The sequence below is a fragment of the Pan paniscus genome, chromosome 4 (assembly GCF_029289425.2).
Source record: "Pan paniscus chromosome 4, NHGRI_mPanPan1-v2.0_pri, whole genome shotgun sequence".
NCBI lineage: Eukaryota > Metazoa > Chordata > Mammalia > Primates > Hominidae > Pan > Pan paniscus.
In genome coordinates this window covers 41471319-41492439 of record NC_073253.2, presented here as the reverse complement: position 1 = coordinate 41492439, position 21121 = coordinate 41471319, and the positions used below count along the sequence as shown (strand labels likewise).

The 21121-nt window shown below is 38.3% G+C and overlaps 1 protein-coding gene and 1 non-coding gene across 4 annotated transcripts in view; one reads left to right on the top strand and one right to left on the bottom strand.

The window, feature by feature from the left end:
- Positions 1 to 21121, top strand: part of ARHGEF28 (Rho guanine nucleotide exchange factor 28) — a 314196-nt gene that overhangs the window by 199777 nt on the left and 93298 nt on the right. For all 3 annotated transcript variants that reach the window (XM_034959953.3, XM_063604431.1, XM_008962831.4), the window contains 3 exons: positions 4988 to 5109; positions 13103 to 13383; positions 19133 to 19340. In XM_034959953.3, the coding sequence (XP_034815844.2) occupies positions 4988 to 5109; positions 13103 to 13383; positions 19133 to 19340 (611 nt within the window). The remainder of the gene's footprint in view (positions 1 to 4987; positions 5110 to 13102; positions 13384 to 19132; positions 19341 to 21121) is intronic.
- On the bottom strand, positions 754 to 816 carry LOC112439940 (U7 small nuclear RNA). The gene has a single exon (XR_003028160.1). It is a non-coding gene; the product is annotated as a U7 small nuclear RNA (small nuclear RNA).

Genomic DNA, 21121 nt, shown 5'->3' with positions numbered 1-21121 from the left:
GTGCTTCGTGAAGCAAATGGAATGTTTTGTGCGTGCCAGTGGCCTTGGGTTGTTTTTGAATGTGTAACATTATAGCAGGGGTTGAAATTATTTTTAAAAAGAGTCAGAACTAAAATTATGCAACCTCATTTACTTTTTAAATATTTAGGAAGCATAACTAATAAAGAATTTATAGGGTGCTTACTATGTCAGAGTCTGCTCTAATCACTTAAAATATTAACTCATTTAATTTTCAGAATAATTCTATGAGATGGATATATTATTGCCTTATTTTACAGATCAGGAAATGCAAGCACAGAGAGCTTAAGTAACTTGCCCCAGTTCACACAGCTAATAGGTGGTGGAGTAGAGACTTGAACCCAGGAAGTTCAGGGCTCATGCTTTTAACCACTGCAACACACGAGTGTTTTTCACTAATTTAAAATCTGCAGCCATTTTTCTAAAATGGGAGTTGAGCTTTGGCTACTTTTATATTGTCTTTGAAATATATGCTTACCAAATATTAAAAATTATCAACAAAAATATAATGTTAATTTCTAGCTAAGAAAAACTTCCTATAAGACAGCATTAATTTAAAACAAGTAGCTGGTTCTTATTGCAAATTATTTCTATATGCTCATTGAAAAAGCAGTCCATTTTTGGGGTCAATAACTTTTTCACTTAATTTGTTACTGGAGTAGTTACATGTAGAAGTGATAAAATCATATTTCTTGAAAATATTGAAAAGATACCTTTAAAAAAACAAACTATTTTTGGGGACTTTCTGACCTAACCCAAAAAGCCTGCTAGACAAATTTGAAAAGGGCTGTAACACTTAAAAAAAATGAAACTATTATAGCTTTTCCTTTGAATAGGCTGAAACATGGTAGAGCAGTTAGCCACTTCAATATGCGTAGCTGATGTTTACTTGAAAGTGTCCTTTAAGGCTTATTTTCCTTTCACGATCAGTCTTCTGCTGGTTTTAAGCCCATTATTTGCAGTGGCTAGTGTTGAAGTTAATAAAGGAGTGGTGGTCCTGTTAGTCTGCATCACTTTCTGGTTTGTGAGTCTGTGTTCACTTCTAGATCCTATTGTCTTGAGGCATCCTTTGACAAGTAGAGGCTATGTATGCCTCAGAAAAATACTCAAAAGGATGTTTGTGCCAATGTTATTAATGATTGCAGCAAGTGACTAAATCTACATGTCAGGTTCTAGGTGACAGAAGTAGAGAGGAGATTATGCTGGATTATGCTCTTGCACACCCATGTCCTTCACAAGACTTACTGTCTCGGTGGAGCCATTACCCGAGTGACAGGAAGATGACATGGGCTAAGCCACCTTTTCTTCCTTTCCTTTCCTTTTTCCTTTCCTTTCTTTTTTCCTTTTTCCTTTCGTTTCTCCTTTCCTTTCCTTTTCCTTTCTCTCTGTCTCTTTCTCTTTCTTTCTCTCTTCCTCTCTTTCTGTCCTTCCTTCCTTTCCTTCCTTTCCTTCTTTTCCTTTTTTCTTTTTCCTTTTTCTTCTTTGAGACAGGGTGTTACTTATTCTGTCGTCCAGGCTGGAGTGTAGTGGCGCTATCACAGCTCACTGCAGCCTCCACCTCCCAGGCTCAAGCAATCCTCTCACTTCAGCTTCCTGAGTAGCTGGGACTACAGGTCTGCACCACCACACCCATCTGATTTTTGTATTTTTAGTGGAGACAGGGTTTAGTCATGTTGCCCAGGCTGGTCTTGAACTCCTGGGCTCAAGTGATTCACCTGCCTCAGTCTCACAAATTGCTGGGATTACAGGTGTGTGAGCCACTGTACCTGGCATAGGCCACTTTTTGAAAGTGTATGGTGAATTCTTCTAGGAATAGTCCATCTTGGAGATGTCCACAAACACAAAGATGACATTGAATCATAGAGTCATGCAGGTATTTTCTTTTGGGCATTCTGTTGATTGAAGGAGAAAGTCTCAGTGTGGTACCCTTGCATCTTTAACATTTCTTGAATCCTTCAGAATCTCCCTTTACAACAAAGAATCAGAATCTGATTTCATTGTTTTGTTTGCATGATTTCAGTACATATAATTCCCTTCTTTTTTTTGGGATGGAATCTCACTCTGTCGCCAAGGCTGGAGTGCAGTGGCGCAATCTCGGCTCACTGCAACCTCCATCTCTGGGTTCAAGCAATTCTCCTGCCTCAGCCTTCCGAGTAGCTGGGACTACAGGCGTGTGCCACCATGCCCAGCTAATTTTTTATAATTTTTAGTAGAGACAGGGTTTCGTCATGTTAGCCAGGATGGTCTCGATTTCCTGACCTTGTGATCTGCCTACCTCAGCCTCCCAAAGTGCTGGGATTACAGGCATGAGCCACCACGCCTGGCCTTCCCTTCTACTTTTGACAGGAATAATATTGGCTTTCTATGTACAGTGGGGATAAGATTTTTCTTAATATTAGGTATCTTTTAAATTAATTTTATTTAAAGAAAAAAGGCGAGTCCATTTAAAGATGGGTACTAAAGAATATAGCTGAATATATCCATGAAACAATATAGGTGATATGTAAATATGGCAAAATTGTGAATTTGGTAGAAGAATGAGAAAAGCTTGGGAAGTGTTGTTCTAATATCTAATATGTCTGGTTTTGTAGAGACCCACAATCTCTTCTTTGAAATTCTTGGGACCAGATTTGTTTTGGAATTCCGAATTTTCAGATCTTTTTGGCCTGGTGTTCATACTGATATGATATGACTCCCATAGGAGACACTGGGGCAATGCTATCATCAAGTGTATTAATATTTCTGCAGCAAAATGTATGACATTGACACCAAGTAGAGCAAATAAAGAATATGCATAGTCCAATGTGGGCTCAGGTCAGATTGTGCCACAGAATATGTTTTTGAACCAAACTTATGGGGAAAATTCTGATTTTCAGAGCTTTCTGGATTTCAGAATTGCAGTTAAGACAATGTAGACTGGCCGGGCGTGGTGGCTCATGCCTGTAATCCCAGCACTTTGGGAGGCCGAGGCGGCTGAATCACGAGGTCAGCAGGTCGAGACCATCCTGGCTAACACGGTGAAACCCCGTCTCTACTGAAAAATACAAAAAATTAACTGGGTGTGGTGGCGGGCACCTGTAGTCCTAGCAACTTAGGAGGCTGAGGCAGGAGAATGGCGTGAACCTGGGAGGTGGAGCTTGCAGTGAGCCGAGATAGTGCCACTGCACTCCAGCTTGGTGACAGAGCGAAACTCCATCTCAAAAAAAGAAAAAAAAAAAAGTTTTTCTTTAACATTGTATGTTTCCTCCAGAAGCTTAATGAGTCTCACACTTCAGTGTTCTGTGTGGAGAGGAGATAGATTTAGAAGCAGAATCTGAAGCCAGGGCCATTTGACTTGTGAAACTACAATTCATACAACTTTGGAACTTTTATGATGTCCTCATTACCTTCCAAGAAAGAATGGATTTTTTTTTTGCTCATGGTACATCAGCCCAACAGTTATTAATCTTTTTTTATTTCCTGATTCACTCCCATGGGCTTATCAGGTTTTATGTTATGACATAGATAAGACAGGTAGTGGGACATGTGACATTTCTAATGGACTAACAGCAGTACTATCCCTATGTACCTATTCAAGAAAACTTACGGGGATGTAAGTGAGGATGGCATTTACTGTAGGTATAACATTGACTCTGCCCTGTGAAAGTCATTTAAACATACTGAAAATCTGTTATTACCATAACACACTATGATTAGTATTAATAACCTTGCACTTCACACTGAACATGGTTAAAAATTGCTATCCGTAATAATTACAAATATAATAGTAATTCTGACAAATAATATTTATTAAGCATTTTTTACCAGGCATGTGTCAAGTCTTTACATGTCTGAACGCACTTAATCCTCATAACCACACTATGAGGAAAGCATAATAGTAATCTGCTTTTATGGATGAGGAAACTTTGTGAAGATATCTAGAGGGCTAGTAAACTAGCCAAGGTCACAAGACACAAGGCATTCTAGCTTGAGTGTGTTTTATTGCCTTTGACTCTTCATTCTCTACAAACACAGTAACAGCTTAACTCTCTGGGACTCAATTTTAGGCAACCTCATCTATTTGGAACAAAGCTGAGACATGAAAGCAAGCATAAACATTTCCGTAACCAAAATAGAAGTAAAATTCTCCACGTGTGAGATTCTGCATGTTAGCAAGCAGTACCGAGCCAGAACTGCTAGGCTGTGTACTCTCTTGGGTCCTTTGATAGAGGGTCATTGAATCTGAGCATGTCAGTGGAAACTGAGGATCACAGTACAGTCACTAATACTTCTAAGTTATTAATAAAGGGAAATTAAGTTTAGTTATCAATAAAGGGAAATGTATAGTTTTTGTTTGTTTTGAGATGGAGTTTCACTCTTGTTGCCTAGTCTGGAGTGCAATGGCACGGTCTCGGTTCACCGCAACCTCCACCTCCCAGGTTCAAGTGCTTCTCCTGTGTCAGCCTCCTGAGTAGCTGGGATTACAGACATGCGCCACCATGCCCAGCTAATTTTGTATTTTTTGTAGAGATGGGGTTTCTCCATGTTGGTCAGGCTGGTCTCGAACTCCCAACCTCAGGTGATCTGCCCGCCTTGGCTTCCCAAAGTGCTGGGATTACAGGCGTGAGACACCATGTCCAGCCTGAAGTTTAGTTACTAATAAAGGGAAATGAAGTTTAATTTAAAAATATAGTAGAAATCGAAATCAAAGATTTAATTGATTTCACAAAGGCCTCTAATGATGGGGAAAATAACGCTTGAAGTGGGCAAATATTTATCTATCTAGAACTTTTCATCCTACATAAAAATTCTAGATAGCTGAGGTTTGGATATAGATGAAAAATTACTTGCATGTAGATCTTAAAATATAGCCAAAAGCCATCTTAAAAAATGCACTTGACTTTTTTTCTTATGGTCTAAGAAGGTAAAGCTTGACTGTAAAATAAGCCCCTTCTCCTTTATTTGCCCTGTTTTCATTTTTGTACTCTAGATCGCTCCTTCGATATCCTAAAAAAATGCAAGCTGCCCTCGACATTGCTTGCTGCAGGCCGGCTTTCAGACATGCTGAATGGAGGTGATGAAGTCTACGCTAACTGTATGGTGATTGATCAGGTAAGGCCCAACTGACATTACAGGATGATTTCTACCTCTCTCCAAAACCTGGGTTTGTAAGAAATAGATTCAGCATTGTTGTGTTCCTTTGACAATTTTAGCCTAAGAGCAGCAAAGAGGATGCTGTTGTGGGGTCTCATTGTATGAGCATTTAAGCATTTAACTTAGGTGCTTACTTCAGAACACAAGACACCTTACTCAACCCAGAGGCACTGTCAGGGAGGGGTCTTGAGATACTGCCAAATGGGAAGAGTGTGAGAGCTCTTCTTCGGGGCCCAAGTAGGAAATGACAACTGTGCGACCAATGTCTCCTCTACAGCTTTTCAAAAAACTGTATGTATATGACCTGATTATGCAATATTTGTATTCAAATCCAGCAAATGTAATGAGCAGGTGCTTGGTCCCAGCACCATAGGAAACTGTCACATAAATTACTTGCTTAATCGTTACAACGCATCTGTTAACATGTAGTAAGATTGTAGAGCTTTCATATTAATACAGAATGGTATCATATTATAAGGAAGCTGGAATCCTTTGGAACTTTCCACCCAGTCCCTGATAGAGACTTTTGAGTTAAATCTCATAGAAGCAGATGGTTTGAATGTGCTGGCATCTTCTTGTCTTTTGTTCTTTTCTCTAGCTCAGTGATCTTCAAATTTTAGTATTTATAAAAATTATAGATCTGAAGATTTCTACACACTAATATATGGAGGATTTAAGGGATTTTCAAGGGTAGTTTTGACAGCACAATGTCTGCCTTATAAACTGACTTTAAAACTTAATCCCCATATAAGATCCACCCTATCTACTCACTGAGCAGTAAGACATTTAACCCTTTTATGTTGTTAGTATGCATGTATTTTACCCTATTTATAGATATATTCTGTGATCTAAACTTTTTTTTTTCCATCTAGAGCTCAATTTCAGCCCTTCAGTAGCACATCTCTGCATTTTCCTTTTGTGTTACAAAGCACTGTTATATCAAATGCAGCACAGATTGGGATGGTAGTCATAATGACAGAGAAACCAATAAATCAGAATGGACTTCAGCTGTAAATAACTGGTATAGTTGTTTTGGTATAAACTAACTGAATGTCAGTCCTAGTTATAGAAATCTAGAATGGGTCATGGAGTGTAGGACACAGTGGGAGTTCTGAGGAGATTTTCAAGACACAGGATGTGTTAGTCCCTTCCCACACTGCTATGAAGAAATACCTGAGACTGGGTAATTTCTGAAGAAAAGAGGTTTAATTGACTCACACTTCTGCATGGCTGAGGAGGCCTCAGGAAACTTAAAATAATGGCGGAAGATACCTCTTCACAGGGCAGCAGGAGAGAAAATGCTGAGTGAAGAGGGAAGCCCTTTATAAAACCATCAAATCTCGTGAGAACTCACTGACAGGAGAACAGCATGGGGAAAACCACCCCCATGATTCAATTATCTCCACCTGGTCCCACCCTTGACACATGGGAATTATTATAATTCAAAGTGAGATTTGGATGGGGACACAGTGCCAAACCATACCACAGGGTAATTGGACTTGGTGTGTTCTAGCCATGTTCTAGTATTTATTTATTTTTTTCCAGCTTTATTAAGGTATAATGAACAAATAGAAATTATATATATTTAAAGAATACAATGTAATGTTTTGATACATGTACATATTATGAAATAATTACCACAATCAAGCTAATTAAGCACATATATCATCTCACATACTTATTTATTTTTGTAGTGAGAATACTTAAGATCTACAGCAAATTTCAAGTACAAAGTGCATTATTAACTATAGTCACCATGTTGTACATTAGGTCTCAAGAACTTATTCATTGTGTAACTGAAAGTTTGTACCCTTCGACTAACACTTCACCATTTCCCCCACCCTCCAACCCCTAGTAAGCACTCTTCTACTCACTGTTTCTATGAGTTTGACATTTTTACATTCCACATATAAGTCAGATCATGCAGTATTTGTTTTTCTGTGTTTGGCTTATTTTACTTAGCATAATGTCTTCCAGATTCATCCATGTTGTCACAAACGGCAGGATTTTTTTTCTTTTCTAGGGCTGAATAATATTCCTGTGTGTGTGCATGTGTGTGTTTGTGTGTGCAGATATATGGAATCTGTCACATTTCAGTCAATGGTGGAATCCATATGCAAAGGTGATCCCATAAGATTATAATACCATATTTTTACTGTACTTTTTCTATATTTAGATATATAAGCACTTACCATTGTGTCCCAGTTGCCTACAGTATTCTGTATAGTAACATGCTGTATAGATTTGTAGCTTAGGAGAAATAGGCTATACCATATAGCCTAGGTGTGTAGAAGGCTATACTAGCATGTTTGTGTTAGTACACTCTATGATGGTTGCACAATAGCAAGATAAACTAAGGATGCATTTCTCAGAACATATCTACATACTTAAGTGAGGAATGACTGTACTTATCCTTGGAGTCTCCAAAGTGATAGTCTTTTGTATGCTAATGAGATGACTGGTGGCTGGCAGCCCCTAGGTAGTTTCAGGATGTGGGCTGGTCACCGGAAAGGCCAAGGCAGGATTACAGGATTGGGATTTTCAGCTCCACCTACCAGCATCCACGGAAGGAGGAGGGGCTGAAGGTTAAATTGATCACTAATGACTAATAATTTAACCAATCATGCCTGCATAATGAAGCTTCCATAAAAACCCAAAAGGACGGCCGGGCATGGTGGCTAACGCCTGTAATCCCAGCACTTTGGGAGGCCGAGGCGGGCGGATCACGAGGTTAGGAGATTGAGACCATCCTGGCTAACATGGTGAAACCTGTCTCTACTAAAAATACAAAAAATTAGCTGGGCGTGGTGCAGGTGCCTGTAGTCCCAGCTACTCGGGAGGCTGAGGCAGGAGAATGGCGTGAACCCGGGAGGCGGAGCTTGCAGTGAGCCGAGATCGTGCCACTGCACTCCAGCCTGGGTGACAGAGCAAGACTCCGTCTCAAAAAAAAAAAAAAAAAAAAAAAAAAAAACCCAAAAGGACTGGGTTCAAGAGATTCTGGATAGCTGAATACATGGGGGTTCCTGGAGGGTGGTGCACCTGTGGAGGGTGTGGAAGCTCTGTGCCCCTTCCGGAGTTCCTTGCCCTAAGCATCTCTTCCATCTGACTGTTCTCTGTATCTTTTGTAATATTCACTATAATAAATCAGGAAATGTAAGTGTTTCCCTGAGTTCTGTGAGCTGCTCTAGCAAACTGATTGAACCTGAGGAGGGGCTGTGGGAACCCCATTTTATAGCTGGTTGATAAAACAATCTGGGGCTTGTGGTTGTCATTGGAAGTAGTGGGGAGTCTTGTGGGACTGAGTCCTGTGGGACCAGACTCCATCTCCAGGTCGATAGTGCCAGAATTGAATTGAACTGAATTAGAGGAAATTCAGTGGTGGATTGCTTCCTTGCTGCATGTCGGGGGAAAACCCCACACATTTAGTCACAGAAGAGTTCTGTGTTGATTGTTGAGTAAGAGAATAGAAAAAAAGACTGTTTTTATCCCTATATTTTCAGAAAATCATATGTGCCACATTTTCTTTATTCATCTGTTGATGGACACTTAGGTTGATTCCATCTCTTGGCTACTGTGAATAGTGCTGCAGTGAACATGGGAGTGCAGACATCTCTTTGGGATAGTGATTCTGTTTCCTTTGGATATATACTCAGTGGTGGGATTGCTGGATCATATGGTAGTTGTATTTTAAATTTTTTTAGGAACTTTCATACTGTTTTCCACTGTGGCTGTGCTGTTACATTCCCAACAGTGTATAAGAATTCCCCTTTCTCCACATCCTTGTCAGCTTTTTTTTTTTGTCTTTTTGGTAATAGCCATTCTAACAGGTGTGAGGTGGTATCTCATTGTAGTTTTGTTCATTTTTCTGATGATTAGTAATGTTGAGCACTTTTGCATATACCTATTGGCCATTTGTGTGTGTCATTTTTTGGGAAAATGTCTATTCAGGTACTTTATTTTTAAATCTGGTTATTTGTGGGTTTTTTTGTTTGTTTGTTTTTGCTATTGAGTTGCATGAGTTCCTTACATATTTTGGGTATTAACTCCATATCAGATGCATGGTTTGTAAATATCTTCTCCAATTCTATAAGTTGCTGTTTTATCTTGCTGTTTCCTTTGCTATGCAGAGATTTTTTGGTTTGGTGTAGTCACACTTATTTATTTTGCTTTTCTTGCTTGTGCTTTTGGTGTCACATCCAAAAAATAATTGCCAAGACCAATGTCAAGGAGTTTTTCCTCTATGCTTCCTCCTAGGAGTTTTATGGCCTCAGGTTTTATGTTAAAGCCTTTATTGCATTTTGAGTTGATATTTGTGTATGTGGTAGGATAGGGATCCAGTTTCATTTTTTTTGCATGTAGCTATCCAGTTTTCCTAGTATCATTATTGAAGGATCTATCTTTTCTCTGTTGTGTATTTTTAGCACATTTGTTGAAGATTAATTGACTGTATTTATGTGTGGGTTTATTTCTGGACTTTCTATTCTGTTCCATGTGCCCATGTGTCTGTTTTTATGTCAGTACCATAATGTTTTGATTACCATATCTTTGTAATATAATTTTAAGTTAGGCAGTGTGATGCTTCTGACTTTGTTCTTCTTGCTAAAGATTGCTTGAGCTCTTCTGGGTCTTTTGGGATTCAATTCAAATTTCAGGATTTTTTTTTCTATTTCTGTGAAAAATTGCCATTGTAATTTTGATAGAGATTACATAGAATCTGTAGTTCACTTTGGGTAGTATGGATATTTTGACAACATGAATTCTTCCAATCCATGAACACAGGATATCTTTCATATGAATTCTTCTAATCCATGAACATAGGATATCTTTCCATTTATCTGTGTTGCTTCAATTTCTTTCATTTATGTTTTATAGTTTTCAGTGCATATATTTTTGTCATGTTTTGATTTTAATAGATTTATTCTGCTGCCATATTTTCTCAGCTGTTTAAATAAAATACTTCTTGAGCCCTTATTTTTTTTGTTCTGAGCCTTAGTGAATACTGTAACTATAGTATTTCCATTTACCTCAAGTAACTAAAATTGTAAATTACTCAATATTATGTGGGGAAAACTATATATATTATGCTTTTATATGTTCTCAGATACATTAAAAATGTAAAATTTACCAAACCAAAGATTTGGTAAATAAAAGGTTAGGATATAATTTTCTTTCGTTCTCTTTCTTTCTTCCTTCCTTCCTTCCTTCCTTCCTTCCTTTCTTTCTTTCATCTTGTTTTTTTTGAGACAGAGTCTTCCTCTGTCATCCAGGTGGGAGTGCAATGGTGCCATCTTGGCTCACTGCAATCTCCACCCCCCAGGCTCAAGCAATTCTTGTGCCTTAGCCTCCAGAGTAGCTGGGATTACAGGTGTGCACCATGACACCTGGCTAATTTTGGTATTTTTAGAAGAGACAGTTTCACCATGTTGGCCAGGCTGGTCTTGAAATCTTGGCCTCAAATGATCTACCCACCTTGGCCTCCCAAGTACTGGGATTACAGGCATGAGCCACTACACCCGGCCAAGATATAATTTTTATTCTGGAATATTCTGGGTGAAAGAAGTATTGCTTTAATGATGTGAAGCCAAAAAGAAAAAAAAGTGAAGCATGCATTTAGAGAGAACTCAAACAAGTTAATTCAACAAACTGCAACATAGCAGATTGCCAAGTTGTGCATTGTAAACTGAGAAATAAAACTAAATCTGCAACAAAATCACAAAGTCCATTATATTAGCGTAGTACTTTTTTTTATAGCCCCTATATCTATTTGAATAGCAAGGACAATGTAAGGAGTACAAATTCTGCATATTTAAAATGCTTTCTGGCAATATCTGAAAATAATCTTATCTAATTTTCTTTATCTTCCTCAACCTGGCAAGGAAACCTAAAAACATTACTAGCTTATATTAATGTTTCCCATTAATTTTCAAGGTTATCAACCTTCCTGTTGAGAAAATTCGCATGATGAAAGTTACTTTGAAAATTTCTGTCATATAAACTACTTTGAAAAACACATTTGTTTCATAATTTCAGTACAGAGAATCCCTGTATACCCTTTACTCAAATTCCTCAAATGGTAATATTTTACTACATTTTACGTTGTCATTCCCTGAGTAGGTGGTTATGTATGCATGCAAATAGTTAAATTATGTCTATAAATGTTTCTTAACCTTTTGAGAATAAATGAAAAATATGGTGCTCCTTTACCTCTTAATCTTTCATGGTGTATTTTCCTAAAAACATGGATAGTTTCTTACGTAAGCACAGTACAGTTACCAAAATCATAAAATTATCATTGATACAATGCTATTAGCTATCTCCAGACCTTGTTCAATTTTAGCAAGTTGTCCCAATAATGTTCCCTGTGGCAAAAGAAAATTCCATTACATGTGTTGCATGTAGTTGTTGTGTCTCTGTAGTCTCCTTTAATCTGGGACAGTTCCTCAGTCTTTGTGTTTTATGGCGCTGATATTTTAAAAGAATACAGACCAGTATTTTTGTTCTTGTGTTTTGCTAAGAGTGTCTTTCAGTTTTGGTTTATCTGATATTTCCTCATAATTGGATTCAGGTTAGGCATGTTTGGCAGGAATACTATGGAAGTGATGATGGGTGCTTCTCAGTGCATTGTATCAGCAGGCATAGGACATCAATCTGTCCCATTACTGGTGATTTTATTAATATCTTTCATCTGCCAAGTTCCTTTTTTAGTAAAATTACTGTTTTTAAAAAATTATTAAGTACCATGTCAGGAGTTATTTTAAGCCATCGTAAATATCCTGTTGCTCATTAGACTTTTACCCATTAATTAAGCATTCATTAACGGTTTTTGCTTTAATAAATTATGGTGATGCTCGATGATTTAGGATTCTAACATTTCCCCTTTTGCTTCTTTTTCCCCTTCACTGCTCTATCTCTAAATGGTGTTACTGTCTTCCTTTTTACTGTCCTCACTCCAGACTTGATGCCTTTTGTTGACTGCCACCTCAAATCATGAGTGCTTAAAAGTACGCCTTTCTTAGAGCAAGTGCTTTGATCAGCTAGGACTCTTTTTCATGCATGTGGGTTGGGCTTTCTCTTTCTGGGGAGGATTTTTAAGTAAGTCTTAGGCCCTCCAGAAGTTCCGTCCTTTCTCTGCCATTCAGAGTTTCCCGACTCCCCTTACCCTCCGCAGAGTCTTACAGCAGGAGCACGAGGGCTTACCTGCTGGATTTGCTGTTGATTTTATTATTTACAGGTAATTTGAAATTTGGGCATTTTCTTTCTTCTAATGATGCTATGTACCTGCACTTTATGTAGCTTTATTTGTTCTTTTTGTTTGGTGTTGCTTTTTGTGAGACTCAACTTTATGTGACCACTATTACCTTGGTACCCAGATTCCTATGAGCTACTTTTTGAATGAAGCTGTATAGTCTTTAGTTTTCTCCTCAAGTATTTAAAACATTTCCCCCTCATTTTGAGTCAGTGGTTCATAAAATGTTAGAGGCATAATCAGCTTCTGGTTTTGTGATAAAGGAACAACCTTATAAAATACTCAGTTGGTCTTCCTTTATGTGAATTATAGGATAGCTGCCATGTGAACAAAAACATATAAAATAATTCTCTGTTTACATAAAACGAGTCTCACTCTGTAACCCAGGCTAGAGTGCACTGGTGCAATCTCTGCTCATTGCAACGTCTGCCTCCCATTCAGGCCATTCTCCTGCTTCAGTCTCTGAGTAGCTGGGATTACAGGCGCCCGCCACCACACCCTGGCTAATTTTTGTATTTTTAGTAGAGATGGGGTTTCACCATGTTGGCCAGGCTAGTCTTGAACTCCTGACCTCAAGTGATCTGCCAGCCTTGGCCTCCCACCACGCCTGGCCATAAGTTTTTTAATTGGGAAAATTTTATTAATTCTTAGCTAGGCCAATCTTACCTGCTTTTACTCAGGAAATGTTTTTCTTTCAACTTCCAGGTTGGTGATTTGGATATCAGCTATATTAATATAGAGGGAATCACTGCCACTACCAGCCCTGAATCCAGAGGTTGCACTCTGGGGCCTCAGAGCAGCAAACACACCCTTCCTACAGAAACCAGTCCCAGTGTGTACCCACTTAGTGAAAATGTCGAAGGGACAGCACACACTGAAGCCCAGCGGTCCTTCATGTCACCATCAAGTTCGTGTGCTTCCAACTTGAATCTTTCTTTTGGTTGGCATGGATTTGAAAAGGAACAAAGTCATCTAAAGAAAAGAAGGTAAGAGTCTATATTGTAGAGGAAAACTGTAGAAAATCAAAGAACCTTATAGGTAGACTTCAAAAATCCTAGTTTTAAACTTTTCATTGTCTCTACCACTTTTATTTGCCCATCAAAATGTCCCTTTTAGGTTCCTATATTCACTGATTTGAAAGTAAGACACTTAAGAAAACTGACTAAAATATGATAAAGGAAAACCACGATGAGATACCAGTTTATACTCACTTGTCTGGCAAAAATTTAAAAATCTAGCAATCCCATGTTTTGGTGAGAATGCATAACATGGAAATTCCTGCATAAAGATGATAGGAGAGAAAATTGTGTAACTTGGGAAAATAATTTGACATTATCTTGTAAAGTCAAATATGCATTTTCCTCTCGTGTACTAGGAGATCTATATGGAGTATTATTATAGCAGCAGGAAATAACCCAAATGTGGAATAAATAACTTATATATAGTTACACAATAGAATACTGTACAGTAATGAAAATGAATTAGCTACAATTACATCTGCATGCATAATAACATAGACCTTAGAAGCATGAAGGAACAAAAAAAGCCCCAAAATACTTGTTAGATTTCATTTTTATAGAATGCAAATTAAAAAATATATTATTATAGGGCACCTACATATGTGCATAAGCTATAAAGAAAAACAAGAGGCTGGGCATGGTGGCTCACGCCTGTAATTCCAGCACTTCGGGAGGCCAAGGCAGGCAGAATGCTTGAACTCAGGAGCTCAAGACCAGCATGGGCAACATGGTAAAACCCCATCTCTACCAAAAATACAAAAATTATCTGGGCATGGTGGCACGCACATGTGGTCCTGATACTTGGCAGGTTGGGGTGGGAGGATCGCTTGAACCTGGGAGGCAGAAGTTGCAGTGAGCCAAGATGGCACCACTGAACTCCAACCTGGGTGACAGAGTGAGACCTGTCTCAAAAAGAAGAAAAAAAAAAAAAAGAGAGAGAAAGAAAAACAAAATAATGAAGGGGAAAAAATTCCTAAATTCAAAATAGTTGTTACATCTAGGGAAGGAAATAGGGAAATGGAAATGGAATGAATCATAACAGAGTTTCCATGGTAGATGGCCAGTATCCAAGTTTCAAGGTGGGTGGGCTCATGAGTGTTTGTTTTATTTAACATATGTTTGTATTTTATATTTTAACATAAAATTTATCTTATATTTATTTTACTTTCAGTTACCGTATATTTTCTTGCATATATAAAAACTCATTGAAATGATAGTTTCATTGCATCTGATATGATTACATATATTAGTGTGTGTGCACACGTGTGTGTCCGTATCTGTATATCTGTATCTGTCTATCTGATTGTCTGTTTTCTTTAGGGAACAGGCCAATTTCCACTAATTTCATTTTATCCTGTTGATCACACTTTCCTTAGGGAGTAGCTTTTTTTTCCCCATATCCTACCCATGTGATTATATGTTCATTTTCACATATAAAATGAATCAAAGTGAACATAAAATACACACACATATGTGACTATGTATATAAATATTTCTCTGTGAATGAACATGCACATAGGTGAATGAGTATTCAGCAGAGAGTTAATATAGAGGGGAGAGAAAGGTAGAGGAACCAGCAATCAGTAGGTGTCCATCACTGAGATACACCACAATATGCAATTTGAGGTTGTAAAACTTTAGCACATATTGGTACCAAGGGTTATGTGTGATGTGTAAATAATAAAAGACTTGCTTTAGATTTATACTTTGTGAATTATGGTTTTGTAGATGCTGGGTAGTCACTACTATAATTTGAAGTGATAGGCTAATTTGAACTGTCCACACGTCTGCTTGGGACAAGAAACTGCCAGTCCACACAAGATTCTATACAGTTTTGCAAAAATAAATTGAGCTATGTGTGATAAATGCATTCTAGTGGATCTTTAAGATCTGTCGAGTGGCCAGGTATGGTGGCTCACACCTGCAATCCCAGCACTTTGGGAGGCCGAGGCAGGTGGATCACCTGAGGTCAGGAGTTCGAGACCAGCCTAGGTGGCCAACATGGTGAAACTCCCTCTCTACTAAAAATACAAAAATTAGCTGGGCATGGTGGCACACATCTCTAATCCCATCTACCCAGGGGAGGGGCTGAGGCAGGCTAATTGCCTGAACCCGGGAGGCAGAGATTTCAGTGAGCAGAGATGGCACTTCTGCACTCCAGCCTGGGGGACGGAGTGAGACTCTGTCTTTAAAGAAAAAAAAAAAAGAGTCTGTCAGGTGTGTGAGCCCCCAGATCTCAAGAGATAAATAAGTTCTTTAGAAGTCTTCTAGGAATATAGCATGGAAAAGACACAAATAGTCTGTCTGTTTTATTGATACTTATGCAGATACTTGCAGAGTATCTAAATTATACTTTCTGATCATGGTCTTGTCTTGGAAAGTTTAACATTTCACTGCTACAGATAGAATTTTTCCTCTGTAGAATATAATTTAGACAAAATATCTGTTTTGAGTACAGGTAATTAGAAGCTTCTGTGAAGATGTCACTGCTCAGGGGAAAGGGAGGAAGCCAGGAGAGGAAGGAGAAGCCATTCTGCAGAAAAGCTTTCTGGCTGGTTCCACGAGCTGACTTCATCTCCTTTGCCCTCCCTCTCCTCTGAAAAATGTAGGAATGAAGGGAGAGAAGTCGCAATCCCTGGAAAGCCCTAGGGTGGCTGTGGGTCCCTTCCTTCAGTGGATGTCATGGTAGGAAGCACAGCTGATAACAAACTCAAAGTGAAATGCACTTAATTTGTTAATAAGCAGATAATAGCCCTGGAGGCTGGAAACTTCTAATGAAGGAGAAATTTGGGGGCACACAGTAAAAACTGGAGTTAATATAAGGACATAGCTGACTGGGACCTGAGTCCTAAGTTTTCTAGGGTTTAAAAGAATATTTTGGTGAAACTAAAATATGTATACTATGTAACCATTATGTTATATTATTTAAATGTAAGAACTGTTTTGAGAAGCCACAAAGGGAAGATAAGTAATAAAACATTAATTTAAAAATACTATACAGCAAAAAATTAAGCAGCAGACAAGTGTTTGTTTCATTCTAAAGCTTGTATTTTTCAAACCTTTTTAAAAAACTACAGAGCAAGAAATGCATGTCACACCATGAATGTCCCCTATCTCCCATAAAATTTAAGTGAAGTCTTATAAAATGATATGTGCAACATATTCTGATATTTTCTATTCTATATTATTTTTTAAAAAACTCTAGTTACAACCTAATGAATTGATTTCTTATCCCACTACTGGGAATTAGAAAAATAATATCATAAAACAAGAACCTAGAGGTTATCCTGAAGAATATTGCCTGTGCCACCAATATCTTAGGTTAATAGCTTAACAAATAAAAGTAGTAGCCCCATTTGAATGAATAGAAACAATGTTTTATAGTATGCAAAATAAAATACTGATACTTCTAGGATGTATTCATAGTGATGATGAAATGCTGTCTGTAACTGGAAAGGCTTGTGTTAAAATCGGATATTACTGCGGGCTGCCAATCATTTGAAGAACTATTTTCCACTAGTACAGAGATCACAAGTTGAAAGACAAGTGCTGAGGTACAAGACATCGGCAAGCTTCAACCCGCCTTGAAATCTCCTTCCGTCTCAGATTGTTGTACTAGGAAACCACATAGCAACTTGAAATACCTGTAATTATTAGATTAGTTCAAAAACCACAATTACTTTTGCACCAGCATAATACATTTACCGGAGCATTTAAAGCAACAGCATTTACCAGGAAGATATTCTTAACATGAAGTTTCAGTGTTTTATGAGAAACAGTTGAATAGACTCCATGATATTTGGGTGTTTAATTGAGGTAAAGTGTGAAGTCCACTTCCAATGTGTGCTCTTCTTCTCAATGCCAAGGCCTTCACCTTGGCCCTCAATGAGTTCCCAAAGGAGAAAACCCCACTTTGGAAATCCTTGGTGGTGCCAGCCAGGGCTTCTTCTCACTGCTGGTTTTCTGGTAGCCAGTAGTGCCTGTGAAAGGGTTCAAGGGTTAGAAACTGCTCTGTGTTTGCATTAGAGGCATAGTAGAATAAGACCAGGACTCATACCATGTATTCAGTTAACTTACTGTGTCCATTAAATAAATAGCCTATGGTTTTTTTTTTTAAAAAAAATAACCTAAACAGGTTAATTCAAAGTTTCATTTTCTGGTTCTTGTATTTCAAAATCAAGACAGTTTCATTGTTTTGTTATTAAAATTATAACTCCAGAACTGTAACAACCAAAAAAAAAAAAACCCACAAAACACACATTTGAAATGCTTCGTGCATTAACATGCACCCAGGGAAGCTGTTGGCCTCCAAGTTTGAATCGTTTAAAATGTAATGTTATGGAATAGACCTGGGATGTAGAAGGTCAAATTCTTTCCTTTTAATTTCACGGTTTATTAAAGTTAAATGAGGAAAAAAGTTGTTGTCAAGCAGCATTACTACCTGGTTCTAAGGTAGAGTTTTCAAAGGAATCTTTTTTTTTTTTTTTTTTTTTTTTTGAGACGGAGTCTTGCTCTGTCGCCCAGGCTGGAGTGCAGTGGTGCGATCTTGGCTCACTGCAAGCTCTGCCTCCTGGGTTCACGCCATTCTCCTGCCTCAGCATCCCAGGTAGCTGGGATTACAGGTGCCTGCCACAACAGCCGGCTAATTTTTTGTATTTTTAGTAGAGATGTGGTTTCACCGTGTTAGCCAGGATGGTCTCGATCTCTGACCTCGTGATCCACCCACCTTGGCCTCCCAAAGTGTTGGGATTACAGGCGTGAGCCACCGCGCCCAGCCTCGGAATCATCTTTTTTTAACCTCTAAAAATGATCATTTAGTATGACATGTTTGGGACATTGCACGACTCACTTCTGAACTGTGTCTTGACATGGCCCTGGGGCGGATGGGTGGGACCTTCACACATCTCTCCTTGGTGTGCCTCTGCCCTCCCGAGCTTCCCAGCTGAGGGACAGGGGAGAGAATGACACTTCTGCAGCTTAGTCACATGCAAATCCCCCCCAGAAGCTTCCCTGCAAACAGCCCAGTGACTCTGTTTCCACCAGCATTTAAAATATTTGATGGGTTACCATTTGGGACTTGCGATATCAATAATTATATTTACAAAACAGAAGTGGTGAGGTTAGTACTAACTCAAACCAGCTTTTGTTTCTTCAGGCATTTGAAATGTCTTTTGCCCCAGTCATGGTGGCTCACTCCAGCAATCCCAGCACTTTGGGAGACTGAGGTGGGTGGATCCATTGAGCCCAGGAGTTTGAGACCAGCCTGGGCAACATGGCAAAAAACACAAAAATCACAAAAATTGGCCGGGCGTGGTGGCGCACGCCTGTAGTCCCAGCTACTCTGAAGGCTGAGGTGGGAGCATTGTTTGAGCCTGGGAGATGGAGGTTGTAGTGAACCAAGATTGTGTCACTGCACTCCAGCCTAGGCAACAAGAACAAAACTGTCTCAAAAAAAAAAAAAAAAAGAAAGAAAATGAAAGAAAGAAATGGCTTTTGCTAGGTAGGAATGTTCATTTGGGGTAACATAAAATTTTGTTTAAAAAGAGATTTGGAGGGAGGAGAAAAAGGCTAATTAAATACTAGTTGGAAATTAAATGAATACCTATTGCACCCCCCCCCCCCGCCCCAGTGAAAGAATCTGGATTCAGAGAAGTAGAAACCAATGACGCTATGTCCTTCCTTGCTTCTTTACTTACTTGCTGGCTTTGTGCTTTAGTTCTAGCCTTGATGCCTTGGACGCCGACAGTGAAGGGGAAGGGCATTCTGAGCCATCGCACATCTGTTACACTCCAGGGTCTCAGAGCTCCTCAAGAACTGGGATTCCTAGTGGGGATGAATTGGACTCTTTTGAGACTAACGCTGAACCGGATTTTAATATCTCCAGGGCTGAATCCCTTCCTCTATCAAGTAATCTACAGTCGAAGGTATTCTTATTGGTATCAATTTGGTATATTGCAAGTGTGGAGAATACGTTGTCTACATTTACCCGTCTGTATCTGAAAGACATATTATATTTTATTCATACATATGAACTATTTTTTTTGAGACCCATGTGATATCTGATTGAGTCTGTCTTTTTAATCTTTCCCACTCTGTTTTAATTTTTATAATCTTTACTCAAAATGGCTGATTTACATTTTCATTAATTCACCATGAGTACATACCATCTTTCTTTCACATACTTGGAAAATTTTATCATTTTACAATGATTTCTCCCATCATCTCTTAAGCAAAGGGAGAAAAACCGATAGTATTAAATGAGTTTAAGTGATCAAACTTGTTTTGCTCACGTAAATAATTGTGTGGCCCTGATGATGAGGTAAATGATGTTAATAAGGTAGAAGTGATATTTATTGAGCATTTCTGGCTGCTTGAACTAATCCAGAATATCACAAATTTTGTCAACTTTTCCATAGGAGCCAGGTTTTATCTTGTTGGCTATTTCACATTGGAGTTTCATTTAGTGTGCTTGTTTTTTTGTTATTTATTTACTTATTTATTTATTAAAAAACTAAATACATTCCTCTGAATGTAAGAAAGCCCTTTTGCATTTGAACATATTTTTTTCCCTGTTTGATTTGTTATTTTCTACTTGTTTTCTTCTTAAGTTTACTTATTACTATAAAACAATGTGTGCTATGGCAAAACTTCTCTTTCTAACATATGGTTGTTATGATAATACCTTATTTTTGTAGCATGCCCTACAATATACAAAATATGTTTTATGTATGTACAAAATATATAATTGCCTCAGAACTCACCTATTACATAAGTAGTGCTTTTATTTAATTTTATTTTTTGAGTAGATGAGATTCTGGAAAGGTTGGAGTTCTGTCCAGCTTTGTGTCACCAGCTTGGTGATAGACTCAGAACTCAATTCTGGGTCTTTTGAGCACAGATCCTGTATCCTTTACCCTCTGCTCTAAGACCTGCAGAGCTGCCATAATCTTTTGCATCTGAAGGTCATGTGATATTTCTGGATAATGAGAAATTTGTATGGTTGTTATGTAGATACTTCTTAGTTTTGCATGTTGAGTGGAACTGTGAAAAGTTCATCATTACTTGGATGAAAAATAATCCAGTCTTTTGAAACAGTTTCATGTTGCTCATTTTTAGGAAGAATCTGAACCATAAATATATCTGCCTTGCCTCTGTAATTAACCAGTATAACTTTTTGCCAAAGTTTTGGACAATTTTCAAAGTTCTATTGTCATGACAAATGGTTACCACATATACATGACTCTGAAGAGGGCCCTTAGTGGCCAGCTCACTGTTTAGGGTTATAGGACAACTTGGGTTGGCCTTCTTGACGTCTAGGCCCAGTAGGTGCTCCCTAATAAGATAGGAGCCAAAGCCCAAGGGCCCTTTGAAGCAAGGTTAGGCTTCCATTTTTCAACTTTCCTCCAGGCTCCTTAACTAAACTAATGAAGTTAGGGTAACCATGTGTTTTTCCTTAGAGGAAACAAAAGAGACCAGTGCTCCTGAAGGTCAGTTTCTGATGGTTTAATTTTAGTAAAGAGTTTTGCATTATTTTCTTTTAGCCTTAACCTTAAGTGATATCTTAAAAATGCATGGGCAGGATCAGTCCTAAGGGCTTTATAGGATAGAAGTTGGGTACTATAAATGGCTTCAATGGAGTTCTATTGCATATTCACTTAAATTTTCTGGAACATAAGAAAACTATGTTTTAATGATCTTGCCATCT